The following is a 27,296-nucleotide window of genomic DNA, read 5'->3' as shown; positions in this document are numbered from 1 at the left end:
ATTTCAGAATGGTTTGCAAGCCAACAAGAATTTTGTACACAAATTGAAGAAATGGAAAAAGTCGAGCTTTCTCTCTGTCTGAAAAAATTCTATGCCGCTGCAAGAAAACAAGACGGGAGTGAGTTTAAAGTTTCAACCCTTCGTGCAATAAGATCTGCCATCGACCGCTATCTAAAACAACCGCCTCAAAACAAACCCTGGTCCATTATCGGCGACCCTGTGTTTGAACAAGCTAATAAAACACTAAATGCTATCTGCAAGAAACTCACTCGAGAGGGCAAAGTCGGTCCGGTTATCCACAAGCATCCGATAACAAGCGAGCAACTACAAAAGCTGTACGAAAGCGGCGAACTTACCGACTATGACTCCAAGAACCCTCGGAAGCTTTTACAAACGGCTTGGTTCTACGTTACGTTTTACTTTGGTAAACGAGGGAGAGAAAACCAGAGAAAGCTCACGAAAGATATGCTTGTTCTCCACACTACAGCACAAGGCCGACGATATTTTGAATTTCGACGCGACCGCTTGTTAGGAACAAAAAATCACCAAGGAGGCCTCAACGACAACACGGATGAATCAGACGGGAAGATGTTTGAAGTGGTCAATTCCCGACGGTGCCCAGTGAAAACCATTGAAAACTTCTTGAGCCATTTACATCCAACGCAACAGGTCCTATTTCAACGTCCACGAGAAATGTCCACCAAGTTTCAGCCAGACAAGGACGAGATCTGGTATTCCAATAGTCCCCTTGGCGAATGCAGTCTAGCCAACATGATGAAAACCATATCTAAAGCAGCTGGAATAATCCCACATCTAACAAACCACTGTGTTCGAGCAACATCAGTCACGGTACTTTCAGACAGCAACGTAGAGGCTAGACACATCAAGGCAGTCACTGGACATAAATCGGATACTTCAATCCAGGCGTACAACGCAAGAGCATCATTCCAACAAAAAGAAAATATGTCAAATATTTTAAGTCGTTTTATATCTGGAGACGCCGATCAATCCACTCATAATATCGTCGCAGCATTAGAAACCACTTCCAGCAAAGTGTCACTTCCAACAACATCCACTCTGACAGTGATGCCTTTGAGTTTGAATAACGAAAATATTCAAAAGGAAACCAATATCGAGATGAGAGGACCGCAGTCGTACAGCTTCCATGGCTGCACTGTTTCGATCGTAAACAACAATTATTCTTCTTAACTGCTGGTTCATCGGAGACTTTGTTGTGAAATAACGGTGTGATTTATATAAATACTGTAATATTTCTTCTCTAATATTTTCTTTGATAAATAATATGATGATATTCAAGACGACGTGTTGAAAACAGTTGAAAGTTGAAACTTGACAGTTCTAAAATGTCGCATATTGTAACGCGTGACCTGGCGCGTCATTTCCGGGAGAATAAGTTATTAAAAATTTAAAATTCAATTTTAATACTTTTGTGTATTTTTGTATTGTGTTTCCTAGTTGTAAATTAATGTTATAGTTTATACTAAAACAATTAGACAACTCGGCCTCGTTGTCTATGAGCAAATAGTCAACTCGGCTTCGCCTCGTTGACTATTCGCTTCATAGACAACTCCGCCTCGTTGTCTAATTGTTAAATAGACCACATGAACACAGCTTAACCACAGCTTAACCACATGTCCCATTTATATCTATATTTGGACTATTCCACACGGATATATATTAAATTTTTACGCGAAAACAAGTTTCCCAAACCATATTTACGACAGCCAGCAGAAAGTTTGAGACGTGATGTAATATGAGACGTTCTTCCGAAGCACGGTTCGTTTACGAGCAATGCCGACTAAGCCGATCGAGGACTCGTCGGGTAGCAATCGGGTCATCCTCGCTCCCAGGCGCTTTAAATGAAATAAATATAAAAACACCACAGGCTTTAGTGGGATTTGACCAGTGAAGACGTTTTACAGTCCAATTAAGAATTTTGAGATGCAACTGCATCACGAATTTTGAGATACAACTTGTGTTGCCCGCTTCTTGTATAAACGTCCCTGTAGCGACCAAGGCATTTCATAAACAGCTTTGCGCTCGAAAGTAATTTCCTAGGTAACCAAATTCCTTTTTACAATCTCACGTGTGAAAGAAATTTCATATTTATGAAATTTACTTTTCACATGTGAAGGTGAAATTTCATATGTATCAGCTTTTAATTATTCATATGTGAAACAAATTTCACATGTGAAGCTGGCATTTCATATATGAAATTTATTTTTCACATGTACAGGTGAAATTTAATGACATGAATGGTGACCATTTAAATCATTTTATTACTAAAGAAGCCTAGATTTCATGAATGAATCGTTTTACTTATAGGAAAACGTAATATAAAAAAATAAATCAAAATTCATATGTGACAGTAGCAATTCATATTATGAAATTTATTTTCCATACGTGAACGTAAAATTTCATATGATATTTAAAAAATTTCATATGTGAAAAACCAAAATTTGACAAATGAAACAAAAATTTCATATGTGAAATTAGCACTTCATATATGAAAATTCACTTTTCACATGTAAAAACTAATAAACGTCATATACGGTATAAATGATTTGATTGGAGAAACCAAAATTTCATGCACGCATCGTTTTACATATAGGAAAACTTCATTAAAAATTAATTAAAATTCATATGTGAAAGTAGCAATTCATATTATGAAATTTATTTTTCACATGTGAACGTAAAATTTCATATGATATTTAAATAATTTCATATGTGAAACTAAAATTTCATGTATGAAACAAAAATTTCATATGTGAAACCAAAATTTCATATGTGAAACCAAAATTTCATATGTGAAACTAGCATTTCATATATGAAATTTACTTTTCACATGTGAAAATAAACGTCATACACAATTTAAATTATTTCATTGGAGAAACCAAAAATTTCATGTCGGAATTGTTTTTTTACACAGGAAAACTAATATTAAAAAAAACAAAATTCATATATGAAAGTCACTTTTCTTATGTGAAAATGCAATTTCATATATGAAGTTTTTCATTTCATATATGAAAATGATCATTTCATATATGAAACTCCTATTTCATATATGAAATGTTATGTGAAATTTTTGTAAGGGTTGGCCCAAACCAAAGACCAATCAAGAAAATATGTTGCTTTCTTTTTTTGGCAGGAAGTTCGTTAATCATACCCTGTAATGGCCAAATACTAAATGAGGAAGAGCGAAAAACTGAGACACCGTCACAAATAAAAGACAAATTAAAAGCATTTCTATCAGAAGTTAGAATTCTCGATTAAAACGATAATCTAAACCATCTGATGCACTATTTTCTTGTAAGAAGTCCCTTAATTGTTTTTCAATTGGGGGGTATAAAAAAACCCTTGTTCTAATAGTCTGTGTTGTTCAAATTCTACATTGCAAATGACACACTTTAACTTTTTACAAGTTTGAAAAAGTGTTTGGCAATTAGGGCAATAAAGTTTATGTTCAAGTCCATCTCGAAAACCATTAAAATATTTGTCGAATAAATATTTTGTTTGAGGCAAACAAGATCCAATTAGGAGTATCATGCTCAACAATTTAAGGAGGTTACCAACAGCCACACTGGTTAGGTTATTGCCAAGAACAAATGACATTATTATGCATTACTAATGCAATCTCGATTGTGATTGGCTAAAAACCTACTGATAATTCTCAATGTCTTGCCACCTACAAGGCATTGAAAATTATCTGTAGGTGATGTAATTTTTTGCCGCTAGTTTGTTGTCTAATGCCGCAGGCTTCCTCTCTAAAAAGGGAATACATAATAAAACAATTATTGAATTCGGTTTTCGCATTATATCGAGAATTATGCTTCTCAGCTCTGAACTCAGCTTCTCTTCGGCGAATAATGCAAACTTCGGCTTGATAATTCTCGATATCACACTCAACCTCATCCAATATTTGTTAATTATCAGTAGTAGACACTGACCAAGGATGACAGGTGCATTTTCATACAGTGGTTCATCCACTGGTTCCTGGTCAGTTTCAGGTTCATCCACTGGTTCCTGGTCAGTTTCAGATTGGTATATATATATATATATATATATATATATATATATATATATATATATATATATATATATATATAAGTATTTTATTACCATTACCATATACGAAATAAAATACACAAAAATAGAATAGGTGTATGTATATATACAGTAAAGAAAAAGAAAAATATACACATAAATATACTAAACATTATATATACATTTGAATACTTTGGTAATAAGCCAACTAAAATAGTCTTACTACAAGACTAGCGCTAGCCTAGTTAGTTAGCTTATTATATATAAATAGTAGCACATACTGTAAACACAGACTGGAGAAAAGAAAAAGAAAAAAATCTCAAAACAAAGCAATAATTCAGTGAATTGACAAAAAATATAAAACATAATGGTTTTCAAGCAAAATATTGTTTTATGCTGAATACTTGTCCAGGATTAAGCCAATCAGACATTTTTTAAATGCTGTCTTTGATAGATTCGTTGTACTCTCATCAATCGAGTTCCAGCACCGATAAATCTAATATTAAATTTACAATAATTAGTCCGCACCTTAGGTAATGAAAAACTAGAACGAGAAGTAAGTCTTGTGTTGTATCGGTGAATTTTGTAGACAGGTGTGAAAAAGTCCCTAAAATATTCCGGAATGTTACCTGCATGAAAGTCAAACATCAGCAGAGCAGTATGCGATACAGCAAATCGACAAATTTTAATAATTTCAGTTTTATAAATAGTGGATTAGTGTGATCATGAAAGTTAGAAAAAGTAATAATTCGAATAACTCTTTTTTGCAGAATGAATAATAGTTTAGTTGTTAAAGAATAAGTATTACCCCATATGACAATGCCATATAAAAAAAATAAGGTTAGACTAATGAATAGTACAAATTGATAAGTACATTAATGTTAATATAATGGCGTAATTTTGATAAGGCACCAATATTGCGCTTAATTTTCCTACAAAAATGAGAAATGTGAGGTTTCAAGCTTAGATTACAGTCAATCAAAATTCCTAAATAACGAGTTTTAGTTTCTTCTTTTAAGTCGCAATTATTTAAAACCAATCTTACTGAGTATAATTTATTTTTTGATCTGTATGGAAGATAAAAAAATTCGATTTATCAAAATTAAGTGACAGTTATTCGCACAGAGCCATACATTTATGTCTACTAAGTGATTATTAACTCCCTTCTCAAGGGTGATTATAAACTTTTATTAGCGTAAAAAAGGTTTGCATCGTCCGCAAATAAATTAAAATCACAAAGTTTAGAACAACTTTGAAAATAATTAATGTAGAGAGGGGCCGAGAACACTGCCTTGAGGTAGCTACTCCACAACTGATATTTTTCAGCTCAGACTCGACATGCACTAACAAATGGAAACAAATTGTTTTCTATTTTTTAAGTTGGAAAATAAACAATTTTTTTGCCAAACCTCTAATTCCATAATATTCAAGCTTACACAATAGGATGTTATGATTGACAGTATCGAAAGCTTTGCTAAAATCTAGAAAAATTCTACAGGAGTAGACATTGTCTTCAACAGCTTTTTGCATATTATCAGTAATAGATAAAATGGCCAAGAGAGTGGAATGCTTGGCACGAAATCCAAATTGTCTGTTATACAATAAGTTATACTTATCAATATAATTAATAAGTCTATGGTAAATCAATTTCTCTAAGATTCTATTGAAAACAGAAGGTAGTGATATAGGTCGGTAATTTGATATATTCATTTGTGATTCTTTTTTATAAACTGCTAAAACCCTGATAGATTATATAATATTTCTAAAGGAGTCAAAATCAAGTATTTGAATTTTTTCAAATTTTAATTGTGAATTTTATCGGGATGCTGTAACCAGGATTTAAAGCATTTATTTCATCTTCTATTTCATTTTGAGAAATAGGATTGAAATACAAACTATTTTGCTGGTTAGATGTCATAAAGGGTATATAGGTGATTTATTCACAGATGGAACTGAATTAGCTAGTTTCTCACCAATACCAACAAAGAAATTATTAAATGCATTGGCAATCGATGCTGTATCAGCTATCTCACAACCATCTAGAATAATCTTCGAGGAAACCTTATACAATTTTGGGGTTTAACACTAATAATCTGTTTAATTCCCTCCCAAATATTCTTCATATTCCTCGTGTTAGACTTAAAATATTCGTTATAATATACTGCTTTTGCTTATTTGTATTAGTTTTTTTAATTTGTTGCGATATACTTTGAATTTATTGTGAGCATAGGTTGATCTAGTTTTTATGTATCTTTTGTACAAATTATTCTTAACCTTAAGAGAGAAACCTATGGCACTAGTGATCCAAGGTTTGGACATGTGCTTCATTTTCTTTCTATTAATCTGTTTTAGAGGAATATGTTTATCAATAATGTTAGATAATTTAAAATACCTAAAAAGAGCCAAAGATAGCATTCACATCATTAGTCTCAGGAACTTCAATCTATCCTATCTAGATCATTGATAAACTTGCTTTCATCATAGTTGGTATAATCTCTCTTATAGAGTTTGAAATGTTTAAGAAGGGTAGCAAATCTGTTAATAATTAAGAAATTTGGAAGATGGTCAGTCAAATCATATATCACTAATTGTATGATGACTAATAGAGTTGAAAGAGATATTATCGATTAATGTAGCAGAATGCTCAGTTATCCGAGTATAGGCTAAAGAACATGAGGAGTAAAAAAATAAGTGCCTAGTGTATTAAGAAAATCATCAGTTAATTGATGGGAATCTGTATTAAGTAAATTTATATTAAAATCACCCATAACAACACAAAGCTTGCCTTCACAATTAATTTTGTCAAGGGAGCTATCAAGAAAACTGATAAAGTTTTCAATATTACTTTTGGCGTGTCTATATATAACACCACACAGAGGATTTTGTTGCATGTTACTGTGAATCTCAATCCACAAAGCTTCATAATCAACTGTTGAGACTAAAAGATCATCCCGCAAGTTGAAACTCAATTGATTAGATACACAGAGAATTTTAACCAGTTATTTTAACTCCAAAAATGGAGTTAAAAAAACGGTGACAGAATAATCCGTATTTTACAGTTACTAACTCTAACGAATATAGAGTTAAAATTACTCTTTGTTGCAACGAGTTACTTTAACTCTAAAAATGGAGTCAAAAAAACGGTGACAGAATAATCCGTATCTCAGAGTTACTTTAACTCTAACGAATGTGGAGTTAAAATTACTCTTAGTTGCAACGAGTTATTTTAACCCTAAAAATGGGGTTAAAAAACGGGGACAGAATAATCCGTATTTCAGAGTTACTTTAACTCTAACGAATATAGAGTTATTATAACTATTGGCGATGGAGTTAATAAAACAAATAAGAAGAGGGTAACTTTAACCCCAAAAAGAGTCATCATCCGTATTGCAGGATTATTTAAACTCACACACAATAAACGAGTGAAAACAACTCCCAATCATTAAAATATCACCTTTATTTAAAAACACGTATATAAAACATATAAAAATATGCAGTTATTAACTTTAAATCTATAACATGAAAATGTAACAGTATATAACTTATTTGATCCTTTTAAATCGCAAATAAAACATATTGTCTACACTCATGTAAACTCAGAGGGTAATTGAACATTCTTAGTTATGGTCAGCCAATTAATTGGACTGAATATAACTGGCCTTTTTCTGATTGGCTTATAATTATATAGGGGTAGCTACATAAATATAGTAAGCATAATTCACTAAAAGTTTCACACACGAGGATTAAGTTATGAAATTATAAAAACAATAGGAATAAACAATTAACTATATGCCTATACTGTACATGCATACATAATATATATACAATGAAAATGTACGAATTACACTGCACACATCTCAGACATACTCATTTCTGGCTTAGTCTATCAACTTTCCTTCTCTTAGTCCCTGTTGTACTCTTGGAGATAACTGCAATGCAAATAAATATTACTAACGTTATATATATATAACTTGACTATAACTGACTTGATATATGATATATTTGATTTATTTTCTCATAGAATTGCTTTAATTACCGATGCTTTTCAGGCAGCTCTATGGATAATATATTCTTTTTTCCAGATTCAGGTGTTTTCACAAAAGCACTGGACACTGATGCATTGCTCTGTTGATTAAAACAACAATGATTTTTTAGTAATTAGTATTCTAAAAAGTGCAATTTCATGCAACCTAGTTCTATTTGCTCCTAAGTAAATAAGTTTTCTCCTTGGAAATGAATGGTCATGTCTAAACCTGTCATGTATTAATCAGCAATATTATATCACATAATAATTCAAATGAATGAATAAATACTACATGACAGTCATGACAGTCAGTCAAATACTACATGACAGTACTACATTTTGCTGCTTCAAAATTTGTGGATGAGATGCTTATAAGGAGTGGACTGGTGAAAGCAAACATCTTTTTTGCCTCCTTATCTCCCACCTATAAATTCTAAAGGCCCTGTTACACAGTTACACACAATTTTCCTTGTAACTGGCATTGCAATTCTACTTTAAAGAGCTGTAAATTAGTGAGGAGTCATTAAAATGTAAGTGTAAGAACTGCAATGGAGCGTAATAAAGACAAAAGTTCAGTAGTTGCCAAATCTACATCTCCCAAAAGAAGAATTGAAGTGCAAGTTGCAAGAAAAATTGCACCAGGGCCTTAAGGTGGCAAATCTGTTTCTAAGCTAACTATAACTGTATGTGTGAAAAATAATGTACAAGTTTATAGATTTTTAGGCTTTTGCACTTCCTTTGTTTTTTAACTGGGTAAATGTAGGTGGTACGGTAGTTTAGGAGAACAAAATTAAGATACATATATACATATATATATATATATATATATATATATATATATATATATATATATATATATATATTAATATTGATTACTCACATGACTTGTTTTGGCAGATTCCTGCTTTTCTGCAGAAATGATTGCATTGGGGGTCTGTGTTCATTATAATTTGGCAGCAAAAAAACATAAAAAAGGAAATGTAGAAAATGACTCAAAAATCAGATATGTTGACAACAAATGAGATGACTGCATCCTTTAGTAGTAGTTGCCTGAACATATTAAACACAATCATACCATAGGAATAGTTGATTAAGGCCATGGAGCAGCAGATCTTTAGTGCTTGTATCCAAAGAACTAGGAAATGGTTTTCTAATTGCAATGATTTGTCCACATTTTAGGCCAATAGTTCTTAGTAACTCATCAGTGGATAACCTTAAAGACTGAGCATCGAAAATATGTAGACACAAACAATTACACAAATCACATTAAAGACTCTGTCAAATCCGATTTGGCCCAACATGCAGGGGCAAAAGATGGGCACAGTACACAAAAAAATCCACTATGTCAAGATTTCAGTTGTACTGAACAAGCATGTATACTGAGTGGGAAAATATACCAGTATTGATAGATGTATATGCACTATGAAAACATCATTCAAATATGTTTCCTCAGTAACTAGAAATACATGCATGCAGCAACCCCTCGCCATTTCAAACGAAGCAAAATATTTCCTGAGCTAGCTAGACCTAACCTTCAATATTATGAAATGTCCTAAATGTAAAGCCGATAGCTGATGTTTCAAATATTTCGGAAACAAACACAGTCGTAAAGACTAAAGGTGAAGTGAAATCACCCATTTTCCTGCTGCTTTCCGTTGCATTAAGTTATAGACTTTCACAGTTTAAGTGAGAGTTAATACTCCATTATAGCTAAACCCTCAAAACATCAAAACAGCCCAAATAATATAAATAACCAAGCAGTGAACGTCGAATGTTGTTTTTCGATTATTAAATTCATGCAGTGATTGCAGTCGACTATATATAAACCTTTAAAGTGATATTTGATATATTAAAACTCCGAATTACACTTTTAAGGACTCTTTTGCAAGTTAAAACGATGATGTAAAGCCTTGAATAGTCGGTCACGTCTTCGCAAAACCGAGGAAAACGACATACTGTACCAAGGTCATAAAATGTATTCGTACAGCAAACACGAAATAAACCTCGAAATAAACAAAATAGACTCCTACCATTTCAAGGATTATAATCGAGTTGTTCCTTTTCACCGCTAATTCCTTCAGTTCTGATAATATTTTAAACTCTTCCCAGTGTTTTATCTGTTATTTGATTCCACATTTCATATTTTGTTTTCGAAACATTTTTTTAAAAAATAGTTTGCAAAATGACAGTTAAATTGCTGACGTTTTTCACTGAAACACAAACGTTTCGTCTTAGCCAATCAGGAAGTTGCTGATTACCAGTCTACACTCGTTCGCACTTCGCGCATGCGCACAAGTACCATGACCATTGAACGTCCATGACATTTGGGCAACTTTGGATTCCGCTATGTTCTCCCGGGTCCCGGGTGTAATTCCTAATCTCCGGGCGGAATTAGTACCCTCGCACGGTGCTCCGCACCGGCTCGGGGATTATATTTTAACTGAATCTTCGTAAAATTCACAATTAACAAATCTATTAAATCACACGATGGTATGCAAGCAGAAGTTAACAATGGGCCTGCATACATGGGCATTTATAAATTTTCATAATCCTTTTTCCCAACCGGAGGGAATCGTGTATTTTAAAAGTGCAAATATTTTAGCATGAACTAATATCACTAAATAAATAGAAAATGCCAACCTCTTCATCAACAGTAGCCTGATTATCGTTTCATTGGCTTCCGATTCGGATAATTTCCGTTTCAAACCCTCCACATCCTGCTCCTGCACAGTTTAAGCATGCTTTAAAGTAGAAAATAAGTAAAGACTTTGGACTTTGCTCGACTTTGGTGACGATGCTTCCACTGAAAGGGTAATTTTCCTACACACTTCCCAGACACTGAAACTTCTTTACTTTTGTATTTTGACAAAAATGCAAACCCCTCTTGGCGTTAGCCTTTTCGAAAACAATGTCGTATTTTACGTAAACTGACAAGATTCACACACAATTAAAAATCATAAAGTTATCACTAAATTGTTTAAATATTCTACAGTGGCTGTGTTCACGAATGTGTACGAAATATACACTCAGTTTTTAATATAAATGAAGAGCCTTAATTTTTTGTTTTCAAAGTAAAGTTAAAAGTAAATTCCCTAATCCTTACGGCCTGAAAATAATTAAAAAGACTTCAAAAATAGAAAAAACTGTGCAAATTGTTGGAATATCTTGAAAAACCGTAAAGGAAATTAAAAAATTCAAGATAGTGTGAATTTACTAGGCTTAGTTGCGCCGCGGCTGTTTTATGGCTGTTCACGTTCACCATGCAGTTTATGCTTGCCAACCAAATTTTAAAAATGTACTCACCATCTATTGTCTCCTTAAGCAGTTGCTACTTGTAACTTTCAATAAAAAGACTTCCTAAGTTAGCGACAAAGTGTATTAAATTATTTTAACCAGTGCGACAAGTCCGACAACAGTCGACATGAACAAAAAAGTCTTGAAAAACAGAAAAAGAAACCCGAAGCACAGCCCGAAGTGTGCCTGACCGAAATGCATCATAGGAATGATTTTGACCATATTTGGAACGTGGATATGAAATACGCGGGAAAGGGAGATGAGAAGAGTTCAAGCTAGAGTCACCGCATAAACAATCCAGAAGACATCTTCTGGATTGTCTATGGTCACTGTCTATTGTAAAATTTACTTTATGTACAGGTTTACATTTGAGTTAACTTAACTTTGAAGTTCGAATTGACTTAACTCTCAAATTCGGAATGATTGTACTTTGAAGTTTTACTTGATTTAACTCTAAAGCTGGAATTGGTTTAACTCCAAACTTCGAATGAATTTAACTCCAGAGTCTCGAATCTCTCAAATCTTCAGTTTTGAGTTCATTCAACTCTGAACAGACTGAAGTTCGAATTGATTTAACTCCGAAGTGCGATTTAATGTTTTCGCTGATTTAGCTAACTCTGAAATGCGAATTGATATAACTCTGAAATTTTAGGTAATTTTAACTCCGACGTTTTAGTTGTTTTAACGCTAAATTTTGAGTGATTTAAACTCCGAAATTCGAGTTGATTTTACCATGAAACAGGAGTTGATTTAACTTCATAATTAGAGTGAATTTTACTCCGTAACTGTAGTTGATTTGACTCTCATGCAGTAAAAATAACTCCCTTGGGAAGTTAAAATAACCTCCTCTCTTTTAAACTCTCTAGATAGTGTTATTTCAACTCCGATTATTGGAAGGATAATTAAAATAACGCTCTTTTCAGAGTAAAAATAACTCTAGAAAAATAACTCTACACCAAGAAGTTATTTTAACCCTCCAAAAAGAGTTGCTTTAACTCGGTAAAATTCTCTGTGTACAAAGAACCCAGCTCCGCCTGCATTACTGAGGCTTGGTTGTAAGATAAATGAATAACCTGGGATTTCAATATTGACACATTGCTCATTTGTATTTAATATCTTAGTTTCAGTTAAACCAATTAAAGAAAAATTGTGATTCAATTCAACTAATAATTCATTAAAACTATCAAAATTAGCATTTAGACTTCGGATATTAGAGTGCAAGACAGAAAGTTACTGGTTAGAGCAGTTTATTATTTCAGTATTATTTTGGAACTCATCAGTTGTGTAGTATTTGAAATTTGATTGCATTGGAATATTTAGGTCAGGATCAAGATTAGCAAGACCCGAACTTGAGATTATAGATGAAAGAATTTCAAACCGAGGCAAATTATCCAAATTAAGTCGAACATTGTAAAAATGTCATTACTAAAATCTTAACATAAATATAACCAATTCAGAACTTATCTGTCATCATATAACTTCCTAATTACGCTTTCATCATTATTTTACGGGTACAACATAAGTCTCAGCATTCCGACGCACGAATATTTTGCCAGATGTTGAAAAAAGTGATTTAAAAGTGATGAAACTATGCGGTTTTGATCTTCTTGCGTTAGCGAATTAGCTTGATTAATATCAAAATGCATGCGTATATATGTTAAGAATAAACACATAATTATTTGGTTGCCTCTAGCTCGGCCACGCTCCAGAAACATCAGCTCGTAGCCTTCGTTCAGTTGCAGTATTAGGATAGAAAGTGTTGGTTTCCGTTCAAAGAAATCAGTCTTCATTATACAGGAACTGGCCTATATATTGTGCCAGCAATGCTATTGTCTATTTGCACTTCAAACGCATAAGCTTACATTCCGTAATTAAAATATTTTTCAAATCTAACTTTGTATAAAACCATTATTTGCTCCTGAGCATGGAAAAAACTCCTGAGCATCGACTTAATTTAAGACTGGTAGCTGGAAGAAGTCTTCGAGCTGATGTGCATATATATATATATATATATATATATATATATATATATATATATATGGGGCTTAGCTGGGCTACGCAACGGGATATGTGCTTTTGTTGACCAAACTTGTACGCATATAGATATTAGGTTAATAAAGCCACTTCGCTCACCCACTAAGATCAACAACTCATTGTTTCATCGTACTTTCACATGCAAACGTGACACTTAGCTAATTGTTATGCATATAATGTCTATTTTTGCCTCCGGAAATTGCATGCATGGGAATATGAGCTGGCATCAAGCCCTTTAATTGCGATTGTTAATTTGGGCGTATCAAGCTGAACACGCAAACATCCATCTTACTTTATATTAATTTTATGCTCTCTGTCTAAAATCTAGTTAATAATACCTTCAAAAGGCATCAGTTTCTTGACCACAAAATCCCACTTATACAATGAAATCCAGGCTCAAGGCAACTGACCTGGGATGGATCCAGCACTAGTGCACTTATTTGCATTACAAAACAGAGTGCATGCATGCATGGTTATAATTCTAATTAGTAGTTTTCTCGTGTCATGCAAATTAGTGCACTAGTGCTGTATCCACCCCTGCATGCAACTGACAAAGCAGACTATTTTGCAGTAGGAGACAGTGCAACAATCTTCGAGCCAATCGAGCTGCTTTTCAAGTTTTATCACCTATGTTTTTTTTAAGATTCGGTCGTAAATACTCATTTTATCATGGCTCATATTATCCTAAAATATATTCTCATATTATCGTAAAACTTTTTCGGGTACACGCGGGCAAATATAACTTGGCAAGGAAAGCCTGTTTGCCATACACACGAGCAAGTGAACTGGTCAAGAAAACGTGTCAAGGAAAACCTGCCCGCCTTAAGGGCGCTTCCTTTATGCGGTAAAAACAGCCAGATCGGCTCGGTGCATGGTATCTCAGTACGAAGAGTTTACTGGTATTTTAGAGAGTTTTAATCGTTATTAAATTTATCAAGCATAGTAATTCCTATTATCTTCAGCATAGCCATTAAAAACTTGTAACTGAACGAAATCTACGAACTGCATGATGTTTCTACAGCATGGCCCAGCTAGGAAAGCGCATGCAGTTGTGATTTTTCTTGACCAAACCTATACGCATGCACTTTGATATTACTTCGCTGCATGACGCACAAAGATCTACACCTCATTGTTTCATCCTTTTGAAAGACTTACACTAACTAGACACGTGTTATATGCATGGGCTTTTTTCTAGAAATTGTGAATAGGAGCTGCCATCCGGCTCTTAAAACGATTCTCCATTCTCACCGCTTCGTCTGCGCTGATAAAGGGGGCTTTGATTTTTAAAGGCTTAAAATCGGAAGAATCGTCTCAAGGGCCTGATGGCAGTTCCTATTCCACTCACGCACTTTTCGACGTCTCAACTCTTTTGATGATACAGCAAAGGGCTCGTTCTCGTTCCTTGTTTGTGAACTCGTGCATGTAAAACCCGATAATGCACTCACAGAGTGCATTAATCCTTAAATAATACATCAATATAGAACGCAATAATCGCTTCATTGACCAAACAGAGAAAAAATTTGGGTAACGCCAAGAGGAATTTGGCTGGTAAAGTTCATGCGAAAGATTGCCTTTTCTATGAAAATCATTGCACTGCGCTGAACTTTATAATCAAAGTTGTAAGCATAGTGTACACAGAATAATAGGATTAGACAGTCAAAGATTAGTTTGTAGGATTAGTTTGTCCTCACGTGTAGTGTCGCACAGAGCTCGCCCCTCTCTAACAACGTACATTATCGATGTCTCGAACACAAAATTCTCACCCATATAATAATAAATGTAACAATAATAATTATCAATATATATACAGGATAAAAACATTATAGCGCTATAATGCACTATATACAGTGGTGACACCGATGCTTTTATAAGGCGTTAAAATTATTTTTGGAATTTTTGCAAACAAGCCAATACAGAGGATGCCAATTCTACGACGGATTGTATCCAGTGTGGCTTGTGCACACTTAATTTTAATGAAATAATACAAGACAAAATGATATTGCACCTGTCCTTTAAAACGAGAGTTTAAAATCTGCTTTATGACGCTTTGTAACCCGAATTCTGTGAAGCATAAAATGTGATGAAAATATTATTACATAAATGAATAATTATACCTTGTAGGCCGTATTCTCTGGCACGAAAAGTCGCTTGGAAAACGATTTTCCTTGTCCCCCTTTGGGCACTATTTGAAAACACGATAGAAAATTAGGATAAATTATAGAAAGTCTAAATTCACTTCTTTTCACCTTCACAAACCTGCAGTTTTCGAGCATTTCATCTTCGAAAAATCAGTGAATTTGCATGTTTTGCAATACACCGACGCCATATATATAGCAGATTCAGCAGTTTTATACCAATATGTAAATGAAGTTTCTAGCATTTTTGCTGTGCAAACAGGTTTCAACAAGGTATCTTTGATGGAGTTTTACGAGGTTTTTCGCAAATTTTCATAGTTTTTCAAAACTAAATTAGTCAGAGAAGACTTAGACAACAACTAATCGGAAAACATCCGCCAATTTTGCTTACACGCACCAAAATCATCCACGAGCGTTTTGTTTCCAGTCAAGTTATATAAAATAATTACTGCACAATTCCTTTCCAGTATAACCTTTGTTTTTTATTAACTACTTGTATAATACACACGCTTTCTCAACAAAACTTTTTACAACATCTCAGTTTTTTGACAAAGTTAATTACCATAACCTTTATCTTATTATCATCAATCCACTAAAAACGAATTTGTTGAGCAAAGACCCAGACATCTTTACGAAGTTGAAACAGAACAAATTTCAAACATTTTCCTTATGAAAATGTGAGAGGACTTGTGAAAACTGCAAAGTTGGCCCAAGTCTAAACTTGCTGAAGTATTGGAAAATGAATCTGGAAATCCAGAAGTCAATGTTTGTGCATTTAAGGGGGGAGTTAACCTAAAATCTTTGGAAAAATTCAAAAATTATTTTTTACATATTTAAGAACTTTGGGACCTTATTTAACATGTGTCCAAGCCATTTTTGAAAATTCAAAATCCTTCATCTACTTTGCAGGGTTTTAATATGCACTATTTTATTTTTGATGCCCGTTTCCATGGCAACCAATCCGGCAATTTTTGTTTTTTTGCCACTTTAACTTGATTGGTTGCATGCAAGCGCTTCAAAAGCAAATGATTTACATAGTACCCTTTGTCGTGTACTACATAAAGTATTTCCCATGGTATTAAACTGCAGGCACTGTTCTATTTCTGTGATTGCTGGCACGCCAAGCCAGAATTTGTGATCAAGATTTTCCAACTGCAATAGGCATTTTCAAACTTGAAAAGCAACGATTTCTTCGCTTCTTAATCTTCGTTTTTTAACATAAATAAATGGTCGGGGAAAAACCTAGATCTTCATATAAAAGAAAAAGGAAACGTTAGTCAAAGCTGCTACTCAAGGACGGTCGCAAGATATAAATCGCCGTGCTGTTTACCATTCAGTGGAGACTGGCAGTGGTTATGAAGGCCTGGCATCTTTTTGCAGCATTTTTAACATGCCTTCTATGTCTAAGCCTGCTTACTACAAGCAGGTTGAAAGCATCATAGGGTCTCTTGAAGAAGAAGCAAAGGAAGAGATGAAGCAAGCTGGTAAAAGGCTTCGTAAATTGATACTGGATGAAAATCCGGAACTGACTAATGATAATGTACTGGATGTTTCTGTCACCTTTGATGGTACTTGGGCTAAGAGAGGCTTTACATCCTTGACAGGTGTGGTTTTTGTCATTTCTGTTGACACTGGGGAAGTTTTGGACTATCATGTACTGTCAAAGGCTTGCCAGAAATGTGCCATTAAGAAAGGAAAGGTTACCGAAGAAAAATTCGAGCAATGGTTGTTGACTCACAAATGTGACATTAACTTTGTGGGAAGTTCTCCAGCAATGGAGTCAGAAGGAGCTGTTGTCATATGGGAAAGATCAATCAAAACTCATAACATGAGGTACAAGTGGATGGTGAGTGACGGTGATAGCAAGGCATTTAGTTCCGTTGAGGATGTCTATAGCGATGTGAAAGTTGAGAAGCTAGACTGTGTTGGCCATGTGAAAAAGAAAATGGGGAAGCACCTTTTGAATTTAAAGTCAACTACCAAGGGCAAGCTTGCTGATGGGAAAACTGTTGGGGATCGTGGGCGGTTGACAGAGACCAAAGTTCTGCAGCTGCAAAAATATTATGGACTTGCGATACGGCAGAACACAATTAAGAAGTTGAATCCAACAAAGCAAGAAATTGATGTGGCAGTTTATGCAATGAAAAAGAACATTATTGCTATTTTGCACCATTGTGTGAAAGGACAATCTCTTGCCCAACAGCATCGCTTTTGCCATGTTTGAATCTTCATGGTGCAAATGGCAACAGGATCAAGCGATGAAAACCTCCACCTATGATGACAAAGACTGCCTGCCGCCAGTGTTCCGAGATGTTTTAAAACTAACATTCATGACTCTGAGTGGCACTGATCTCAGAATCAGAAAGAGAGCCTCAATGCCTTGGTTTGGGCTCAGTGTCGAAAACATAGGCACCATGGGTACAAGGCAGTTTGTTGTGCTGTGGCTGCTGCAGTTTGTCATTTCCACAAGGGATCTGAAAGTAGGATGAAGGCGATGAAGAGGCTCTCTGTTCCTGCTAGGAACAACACAAAGAAAGCCTGTGATGCAAAAGACCAGCAGAAAATGAAGAAGTCTGATCTGCAAGCAAGTGATAAGTAGAAGAAGCGACGCCAAGGAATGAAGCTGTTGCGCGTCAGAAGAGAAGAAACCCTCCGCAAAGCTGAAGGAGTGACATATGAGTCAGGAGCCTTCTAGGTACTTCTTACAGGGATCACATAGTTTGTTAGAACTTTCAAAATAAGGCCTTAACTAGGTAAGATGATGACATACTAAACTTTAGCTGGCTCAACGGTTGAGAAAAGATATCTCAAGTACATTAATACAGATTTGGCTGAAATTTTAAGTGATTTTTCCACTCAGTCATCATTGTGTTTTAAGCATAGGAACTTACTTCATGACAAATATTTTGAGAGTTATGGCATTTTCAATATTTTATAATTCGATGCTAAAATCTGATTGGCCATAACTTTTTTATTATTCAATCTATACAAATTCTCTATGCTCAAAACAGAAATCACTATGTGTTAGTTAATTTAAAGATAAAAATCAATTAAATCATTTAAATACAGAAAGTGCAATCCTTTCTTGAATATAGCCCAGTCGAAAATTTGGCAATCGGCCCAGAGCCACCTTAATATAGGTTATTGTGTGCAGTAAATAGCTTCTTTAGATTCTTCATTTTATAAGCTTTCTGTCAATATATACTTTGGGGGGGTTTGATATAAACTCAGTGAACTACGAGGGTTTTCCATACACCATAATTTATAACAACTATGCACTGATTGTAGATGCTATGGCAGTTATTCAGTCGATGAAAGGAAAATGGAAAACATTTTGGCGATAATGCTCTTTTAAAAACCTCATCACGTTAGCACGAAAGTATAATTCCAAACGATTAGATTGTTGCAGACAGGTATCCTTATTTGAGCATATAGAATGCAGAGAGACAACGAAGAGCTGAAAAGTGAAAAAGGAGTCCAGAAAGTTCAAATCTTCGGAAAAGATCAGAGTGTTCCAAAACAGTGCTAAAAGTGTTTAAGATGCGGTGAAAACAAGGAATCTTTCATATTTTTCTTTATGTGAACATAGTGTTACAAGTGATGAGGTGTCTTCGCTTCATAGCAACCACGAAGAAGCAGACATTCGGTTAATTCTACATGCCAACTACGCAGCAGCAACGTACGATAAAGTTATTATCAAAAGCCCTGATACAGATGTTCTTATACCTGCGATTGCCATGCAACAACAGATGCAGAAAGAGATTTTCTCTTTGACTGGCACGGGAGATAGACGTCGTTGCGTATTTGTAACAATTATCTCGAGATTCTTGGGCGTGGATGTTGCTCTTTGTTTACCAGGCTTTCATGCTTTTACCGGTAATGGCATTAGCAATCAAGCAGCATCATGGTATCAGTGTTTAAGTGCAGAAGTCGATCTTCGTCACTGGTTGGCAATGGCTTGACGCTTGACGATAAATAGCTGGAGATAACTTGGATGACCGCCCACCCGCTCCGCGATCTTTAATTGAGTGTGTTGAGTGCAAGTGCAAGACTCTAGATGCTCGACCATGCGTTGTTCCTGCAAAAAGGCTGACTTAAAGTACACCGACCTATGTTCGTGTGGTGATTGCCAGAATGCAATAGTTGAAGATGGTAATGACGATGATAGCAATTATGGCCTGGCTCAATCTGATGACGATGATGAGCTTGAAGGATTAGGATCGGATCTAATATGGATTTCGGAGATGACGTCGATGATGAGTTGTGGTATCAGCTGTCTGATTAAAAGGGTTGAGTTCAACAATTTATTTTTTAAAATTATAAGGCGCTCATAATTCTCCCACACTGGTATTAAAGCGTATGGCTGATATCATCCTTGGTATGCGTGTTTAATATTTTAACATGTACAGTAGTTGTACGTTGCAGATCACGTTTAAATAGATGTTGGCGTTGGTAATTAACTTTGTCAAAAACTGAGATGTTGTAGATAGTTTTGTTGAGGAAACGTGTGTATTATAAAAGCAGTTAATATAAAACAAAGGGTATGCTGGAAAGGAATTGTGTAGTAATTATTTTACACAAATTGACTAGAAACAAAACGCTCGTAGATGATTTTGATGCGTGTAAATAAAGTTGTTCTTATTTATTTGTAAATTCCAAGAGCAGAATGCTATAAAAAAATCGCAAACTGGCGGATGTTTTTCTGATTAATTGTTGTCTAAGTCTTCTCTGACTAATTTAGTTTTGAAAAACTATGAAAATTTGCGGAAAACCTCGTAAAACTCCACTCAAGGCTTCCTTGTTGAAACCTGCTTGCACAGCAAAAATGCCGGAAACTTCATGTAAATACCGGTATAAAACTGCTGAATCTGCTATATATGTCGTATATTACACCAAGTAACGCGAGACCTTTTCTGAATCAAAATGGCGTCGGTGTAATTCTAAACATACAAATTCACTGATTTTTCGAAGATGAAATGCTCGAAAACTGCAGGTTTGTGAAGGTGAAAACAAGTGAATTTAGACTTTCTATAATTTATCCTAATTTTCTATCGTGTTTTCATGCTGTAGTGCCCGAAGGAGGGCAACGAAACTGAACGATAATCGGCCACAGAATACGGCCTAAAAGGGAAAGAAAGCGAAAAGTTTCCGCCCAGGATTGCACTGGGGACCTTGCGCGTGTTAGGCGCACGTGATAGCCGCTACACTACGGAAACGCTCAAAGAACATTCAGCAGAAAAAGAATGCTAAAATTGTGTCTTTAAAACAGGGAAAGAAAGCGAAAAGTTTCCGCCTGGGATTGAACTGGGGACCTTGCACGTGTTAGGCGCACGTGATAACCACTACACTACGAAAACTGCCTCGTCCCCACTTACTTCAATGATGTAAAACTGATAAATACATGAAATAAGCCAAAAATTAAGAAGAACCTGTGGACGAGGCAGCTACGGAAACACGCAAAGAACATTCAGCAGAACAAAAATGCTAAAATTGTGTCTTTGAAAGAGGGAAAGAAAGCGAAATTTTTCAGCTCATGATTAAACTGAGGACCTTGCACGAGTGAAGCGCACGTGATAACCACTACACTACGAAATATTTTGCTTCGCTTGAAATGGCGAGGGGTTGCTGCATGCATGTATTTCTAGTTTAGACCTATAACCGTTAGTGCTGATAGAAAAATATTTTAAATTTTAATTTTTGAAACGTAAATACTTTTAAATTTATCGAACTAAAATTCCGAGGTTTTCATATTATCCCAATTCAAACGAAGGAAACATTTTTTGCAGCTACGTGAAAGTTTCCGTAGGGTAGTGGTTATCACGCGTGCGCCTAAAAAGCGCTAGGTCATAATATGGAAAGCCATAGCTGTCTTAAGTGATCAATCGTCATTTCAATCGGTGCTTCTAACATTATACGCAGTGCTTCTATCATTATATGCGGTGCTTCTAGCATTATATGCGGTGCTTCTAACATTATATGCGGTGCTTCTAACATTATACGCGGTGCTTCTAACATTATATGCGGTGCTTCTAACATCATATGTGGTGCTTCTAACATTATATGCGGTGCTTCTAACATTATATTCTGTGCTTGAAACGTTATACGCGGTGCTTCGAACATTATACCCGGTGCTTCGAGCATTATATGTGGTGCTTCGAACATTATGTGCGGTGCTTCGAACATTATGTGCGGTGCTTTGAACATTATATGCGGTGTTTCGGACATTATACGTGGTGCTTCGAACATATGCGGTGCTTCGAACATTATACGCGGTGCTTTTGCATCATTATGTGGTAGTGAGCCAGTATGTTTGGGTAGCGGTGTTAAAAGGAAATCCAATATACTTCATGTCTTCTAAAATATATCAATGCTTAGCTCACATGTCCTTTCCGACTCATAGTTCACTGTTCCGACCCAAATTTACATACGGTGCGATAAAAACCTTCATTTTACAAATTTCTTATTTCTAATAGCGTAATTGTGCTTTAATCTTATATGATGGAAGAGATACTTTATATTACATTTCAATATGCTATCCAAAACTAGGTGGCTGAAGATTATGGAGGACCACGAAAAGAATTCTTTAGATTGATCCTAGGTGAAATTAAAGAGACTTACTTTGACAACGGCCTAAGAGAATTGTTGAGGGAAACATATACAATCATTGGAATAATATTAGGTGAGTTACATACCACAAACTATCAAATTTTATATTTTGATTCAATTACATATTACAAGGACCTTTGGCAGTGAACTAGTTAACTGATTCTTTACATCTTTACATCTTCTGGGGGAGCAAACTAGGGGGAAGACAATAAAATAAGAGAGGGAGACAAATGTCCCACCCCTTGCCACTGATCCCAAGACTTGAATGGCTGCAGGGTTTATGGTATTGCAATGAAAGCTTGTCTTCTCAATAGGATTGAGTATAATTCAAAATGGAAAAATTCCAGTTTTCCTTGGTGAAGACATTGTAAAAAAAGTTTTTTCTGAAACATCATCTGAAGCATGTATTGCTGAACTGCAAGAAGGTTTTAAGAAAGTTGGAATCTACCAGGTGAGTTATCCTATTTTTGTGAATTAATATATTTACCTCCACTATTTTGATTGTTTAGTAAATAATGCTTTATAATACTTATATGTGTCTTATAGCTTGGGTGTCTACTACCGACATTTTTGGAAATATTCAAGCGTCCACCATACACTTTGACAGTCAGAAGTTTGGTCAGTTTATTGAATCCGAGATTTAGTGAGCAAGGTTCTAATCGAAGACGATTTGAGAATGAAGTGTATGCACAATTTATGAAGTATATAAGATTGGTTGCTGGTAAGTGAATACAGTAATGTTTGGTTTCTTATAAGCATGGCCTGAATCACACACAAAATATTGATGATATTTTGTTTAATTAAAAAGTGGTCTGGATAATTGGATTATAAGAATGTATAGAAAATTAGACAATAGCTGACAAACCTGTTATGGTAGTATTGATTATCAAATTTATGATTTCTTTATTTCTAATTCTAGGTGGAAGGAGGGGTGTGATCAGCTTGGCCCATATTCTCATGTTTGCGACATGTGCTGACGAAGAGCCTATACTAGGCTTTACAGTTAAACCAAGCATCACCTTTGCAGAAGTAGAGAGTATTGGCAAGTTTGTCCCCACTGCAAATACCTGCATATGTTCTTTGGTTATACCTCATGCAACATCCCTTATTCCTTTGCCAGAACCTGACCGACTCTTTAACCTCTTCGATTTTGCCATTGCAAATGCCTACTTTGGTAATGCCTAAACTTGAGAGACACTGCAGTGAACATCTGTATAAGTGAAAAAGTCAAAAGTCAGCCGCTCTAACTAATTGTTTTCAAAAATGTTTCATAATATTGTCTTTGTTCTTGACTTTACTGTTATTCATACTGTTTATTTGTTTAAGTGAGATACACTGTGTCTAGAGAAGAATACATGGAATAGCATTAATAGCTCTTTGAAATTATAATACAGCACAACAATGTATCTAAATCTATAAGGCATTTATGAATTGAACTTTTAGACACACAACATAATGTTTACCCAACATAATGTTTACCCAACATAATGGATACCCAGGCATCTCTCCCTTTCCCAATACCCTGTTTAGTAGACACATAATGAACTAAGTTTCACTACAATTCTTTCTTGCATTTGGTTAGACATCATGTCTTCTTATAATATTCAACACTTGGACATAGCCATCGATGCCATGATTTGCTGCTGACCAGGTTTGGGAGTTCAGTTCATTCAGACATGCATCTGGCAGTCCAGTCAACAGTGGAAGAAATATAGGCCGATCTCCCTGCAATTGCTCCTCATTCCCATCCTCAAGGTCATTGTCAATATCATTATCATCATCTTGCATTGGGGTAGGAGTGGCGTCAAGCCCCATAGGGTTGTTGATTTGGCCAGTTAACCAAAGTTGTGCAGGTGTCGACCTTGTTGTGCGCATTCGATGGTGAGCCCAAGCTGATTGCCAAAGGTTTAACTTCTTGTTAACAAGTGGCACATAAACAAAATGAAGTGCCATCAGGTGTGACTCATTCAGTATGTCGAGTATACCTTCTTCCTCCATGAAATAGAAAAGTTGGTAGAAAAAGCTTAAAACACCCTCGTAAACATCTCTCCATAAGCGCTCAATTCTCTGATTGTGCGTGCTCTTACCAGCTATCACACTTCCACGATTTGCTCCACGGTTTCGGATCATGAATTCAGCTATACCAACATTTTCCAGACCCTTGTCAGTGCGAACTCTGTTTGGTAGGCCAAACTCATTGACAGCATCCACAAAACATGACAAAACAGTGTCTGCCTTGTTATTGTCAGTGCATTTTAACATGACTGGCAATCGACTGAAGCCATCAATACCACCTATAATAACGAGGTTCCACCGGATTAGTTTGTGATTGGTGTCTATATGCCATAGGTGGTTTGGTCCTTGTACATTATAAACCCTTCTCTGCAAACGCCCTCTCTTTCTTTTGGCAATACCTTCGCTGTCAACTCTATGTAGGCTTTCACGTAACCGCCAGCGTTGAACCTTGATGTTTTTTCCGAGCAGCATCTGCTTTATTAACCCTCGCCAGAGTGAGGGAATTCCTTGGTAATTTCTCTAACAACTCGATCCAATTCGTCTGCTGAAATACTCGAAAACTCCATCTTACTCAGACCATACTGTCTCATTCGACGATAAATGGTGCTCTCTGAGACTGATAGAATTTTAGAGATATCCTCTATGGTTAGATTTTGCTCAAGGTAACACTCCAAAACAGACCTTGGGATTTCAAACACAGGCGCGCCACATTCGTTTCGCCTATATCTGGGTGGTTTATTCGACCCGTACTTGGAACATTCCATTCGTAATGTCATTATATCATTGCGATTTTGCACTCCCAACTCTTTAAAATCATTTAAAGAAAGCTTTCCAATCAAATCAGGCGTTATTTTCTCACTATTGAATTTTTCTATAAAATAATCCAGTTTTAGCTTGCGTAAAATAGAACCCATTTCGGACGCCATTTTGTAACTTGCGATTGAATGAGAATAAGTTAAATGAAGTAATTGCCTGGACAAAATATTAACCGCTACCCAAACATACTGGCTCACTACCACATAATGATGCAAAAGCACCGCGTATAATGTTCGAAGCACCGCATATGTTCGAAGCACCACGTATAATGTCCGAAACACCGCATATAATGTTCAAAGCACCGCACATAATGTTCGAAGCACCGCACATAATGTTCGAAGCACCACATATAATGCTCGAAGCACCGGGTATAATGTTCGAAGCACCGCGTATAACGTTTCAAGCACAGAATATAATGTTAGAAGCACCGCATATAATGTTAGAAGCACCACATATGATGTTAGAAGCACCGCATATAATGTTAGAAGCACCGCGTATAATGTTAGAAGCACCGCATATAATGTTAGAAGCACCGCATATAATGCTAGAAGCACCGCATATAATAAGAAGCACTGCGTATAATGTTAGAAGCACCGATTGAAATGACGATTGATCACTTAAGACAGCTATGGCTTTCCATATTATGACCTAGCGCTTTTTAGGCGCACGCGTGATAACCACTACCCTACGGAAACTTTCACGTAGCTGCAAAAAATGTTTCCTTCGTTTGAATTGGGATAATATGAAAACCTCGGAATTTTAGTTCGATAAATTTAAAAGTATTTACGTTTCAAAAATTAAAATTTAAAATATTTTTCTATCAGCACTAACGGTTATAGGTCTAAACTAGAAATACATGCATGCAGCAACCCCTCGCCATTTCAAGCGAAGCAAAATATTTCCTGAGCTAGCCAGTCCTAACCTTCAATATTATGAAATGTCCTAAATGTAAAGCCGATAGCTTATGTTTCAAATATTTCGGAAACAAACACAGTCGTAAAGACTAAAGGTGAAGTGAAATCACCCATTTTCCTGCTGCTTTCCGTTGCATTAAGTTATAGACTTTCACAGTTTAAGTGACTGTTAATACTTCATTATAGCTAAACCTTCAAAATATCAAAAAGCCCAAGTAATATAAATAACCAAGCAGTGAACGTCGAATGTTGTTTTCTAGTCGATTATTAAATTCACGCAGTGATTGCAGTCGACTATATATAAACCTTTAAAGTGATATTTGTTATATTAAAACTCCGAATTACACTTTTAAGGACTCTTTTGGAAGTTAAAACGATGATGTAAAGCCTTAAATAGTCGGTCTCGTCTTCGCAAAACCGAGCAAAACGACATACTGTACCAAGGTCATAAAATGTATTCGTACAGCAAACACGAAATAAACCTCGAAATAAACAAAATACACACCTACCATTTCAAGGATTATAATCGAGTTGTTCCATTTCACCGCTAATTCCTCCAGTTCTGATAATATTTTAAACTCTTTCCAGTGTTTTATCTGTTATTTGATTCCACATTTCATATTTTGTTTTCGAAACATTTTTTAAAAAATAGTTTGCAAAATGACAGTTAAATTGCTGACGTTTCTCACTGAAACACAAACGTTTCGTCTTAGCCAATCAGGAAGTTGCTGATTACCAGTCTACACTCGTTCGTATTTCGCGCATGCGCACAAGTACCATGACCATTGAACGTCCATGACATTTGGCAACTTTGGATTCCGCTATGTTCTCCCGGGTCCCGGGTGTAATTCCTAATCTCCGGGCGGAATTAGTACCCTCGCACGGTGCTCCGCACCGGCTCGGAGATAAAATGTATACACCTTCGAGTCTGAAATCTTGCTGGGCGATAACTTGTGTTCCAAAAACGATTATCCTGTGTTCAAAAGAGGGGATTAAAGCGAAATGTTTCGGCCCACGAACCAACTGGGGAACTTGCACGTGTTTGGCGCACGTAATAACCACTACACTACGAATACTTTCTCGGGGCTGCAGAATAATGATTCTTTGCTAAATTTGAATTGCCAAAATTAAAAAAACCTCGAAAATTAGTTCGAAAAGTTTAAAAGTTTTCATGTTTCAGAAATGAAAATCAAAATTTGTTTTCTGTGTACCCTCACAGTCTTAGGTCTAAATGAAATGCAAGCTTTCAATGAGGTTGAACATCAATTGTCCAAGGTTGACTGTCCATGACAGGACAACTTTGAATTCCGCTATGTACTCCCGGGTTCCAGGTGTATTTCCTAATACCCGGGCGGAAGTAGTACCCTCGCACGGTGCTCGGCACCGGCTCGG

At 35.6% G+C, this 27,296-nt stretch overlaps 2 protein-coding genes, 1 long non-coding RNA gene, 2 other non-coding genes and 1 pseudogene across 5 annotated transcripts; 3 read left to right on the top strand and 3 right to left on the bottom strand.

Moving 5' to 3' along the window:
- Positions 1-51: 51 nt before the first annotated feature.
- LOC114536463 lies at positions 52-1,428 on the top strand. Its single transcript, XM_028557824.1, has one exon. The coding sequence runs from the start codon at positions 52-54 to the stop codon at positions 1,207-1,209; it is 1,158 nt and encodes a 385-aa protein (XP_028413625.1). The 3' UTR covers positions 1,210-1,428.
- A 6,681-nt stretch (positions 1,429-8,109) lies between these two features.
- Positions 8,110-9,199, bottom strand: LOC114536466. The gene is made up of 3 exons (XR_003688448.1): positions 9,165-9,199; positions 8,970-9,023; positions 8,110-8,190 (listed from the first exon to the last, which is right to left on the bottom strand). It is a non-coding gene; the product is annotated as an uncharacterized LOC114536466 (long non-coding RNA).
- A 6,137-nt stretch (positions 9,200-15,336) lies between these two features.
- LOC114536455 lies at positions 15,337-18,247 on the top strand (annotated as a pseudogene).
- Positions 18,248-18,988: 741 nt separating this feature from the next.
- LOC114536454 lies at positions 18,989-23,451 on the top strand. Its single transcript, XM_028557816.1, has 6 exons — positions 18,989-19,036; positions 21,928-21,981; positions 22,099-22,231; positions 22,473-22,609; positions 22,705-22,879; positions 23,078-23,451. The coding sequence occupies exons 1-6, from the start codon at positions 18,989-18,991 to the stop codon at positions 23,341-23,343; spliced, it is 813 nt and encodes a 270-aa protein (XP_028413617.1). The 3' UTR covers positions 23,344-23,451.
- Positions 20,696-20,768, bottom strand: Trnav-aac. The gene has a single exon. It is a non-coding gene; the product is annotated as a tRNA-Val (tRNA).
- On the bottom strand, positions 20,837-20,909 carry Trnav-aac. The gene has a single exon. It is a non-coding gene; the product is annotated as a tRNA-Val (tRNA).
- Positions 23,452-27,296: the final 3,845 nt, after the last annotated feature.

Source organism: Dendronephthya gigantea, unplaced genomic scaffold, assembly GCF_004324835.1.
Source record: "Dendronephthya gigantea isolate DGI-Jeju-01 unplaced genomic scaffold, DenGig_1.0 000136F, whole genome shotgun sequence".
Lineage (NCBI taxonomy): Eukaryota > Metazoa > Cnidaria > Anthozoa > Malacalcyonacea > Nephtheidae > Dendronephthya > Dendronephthya gigantea.
This window is presented reverse-complemented; position numbering and strand designations above follow the sequence as displayed.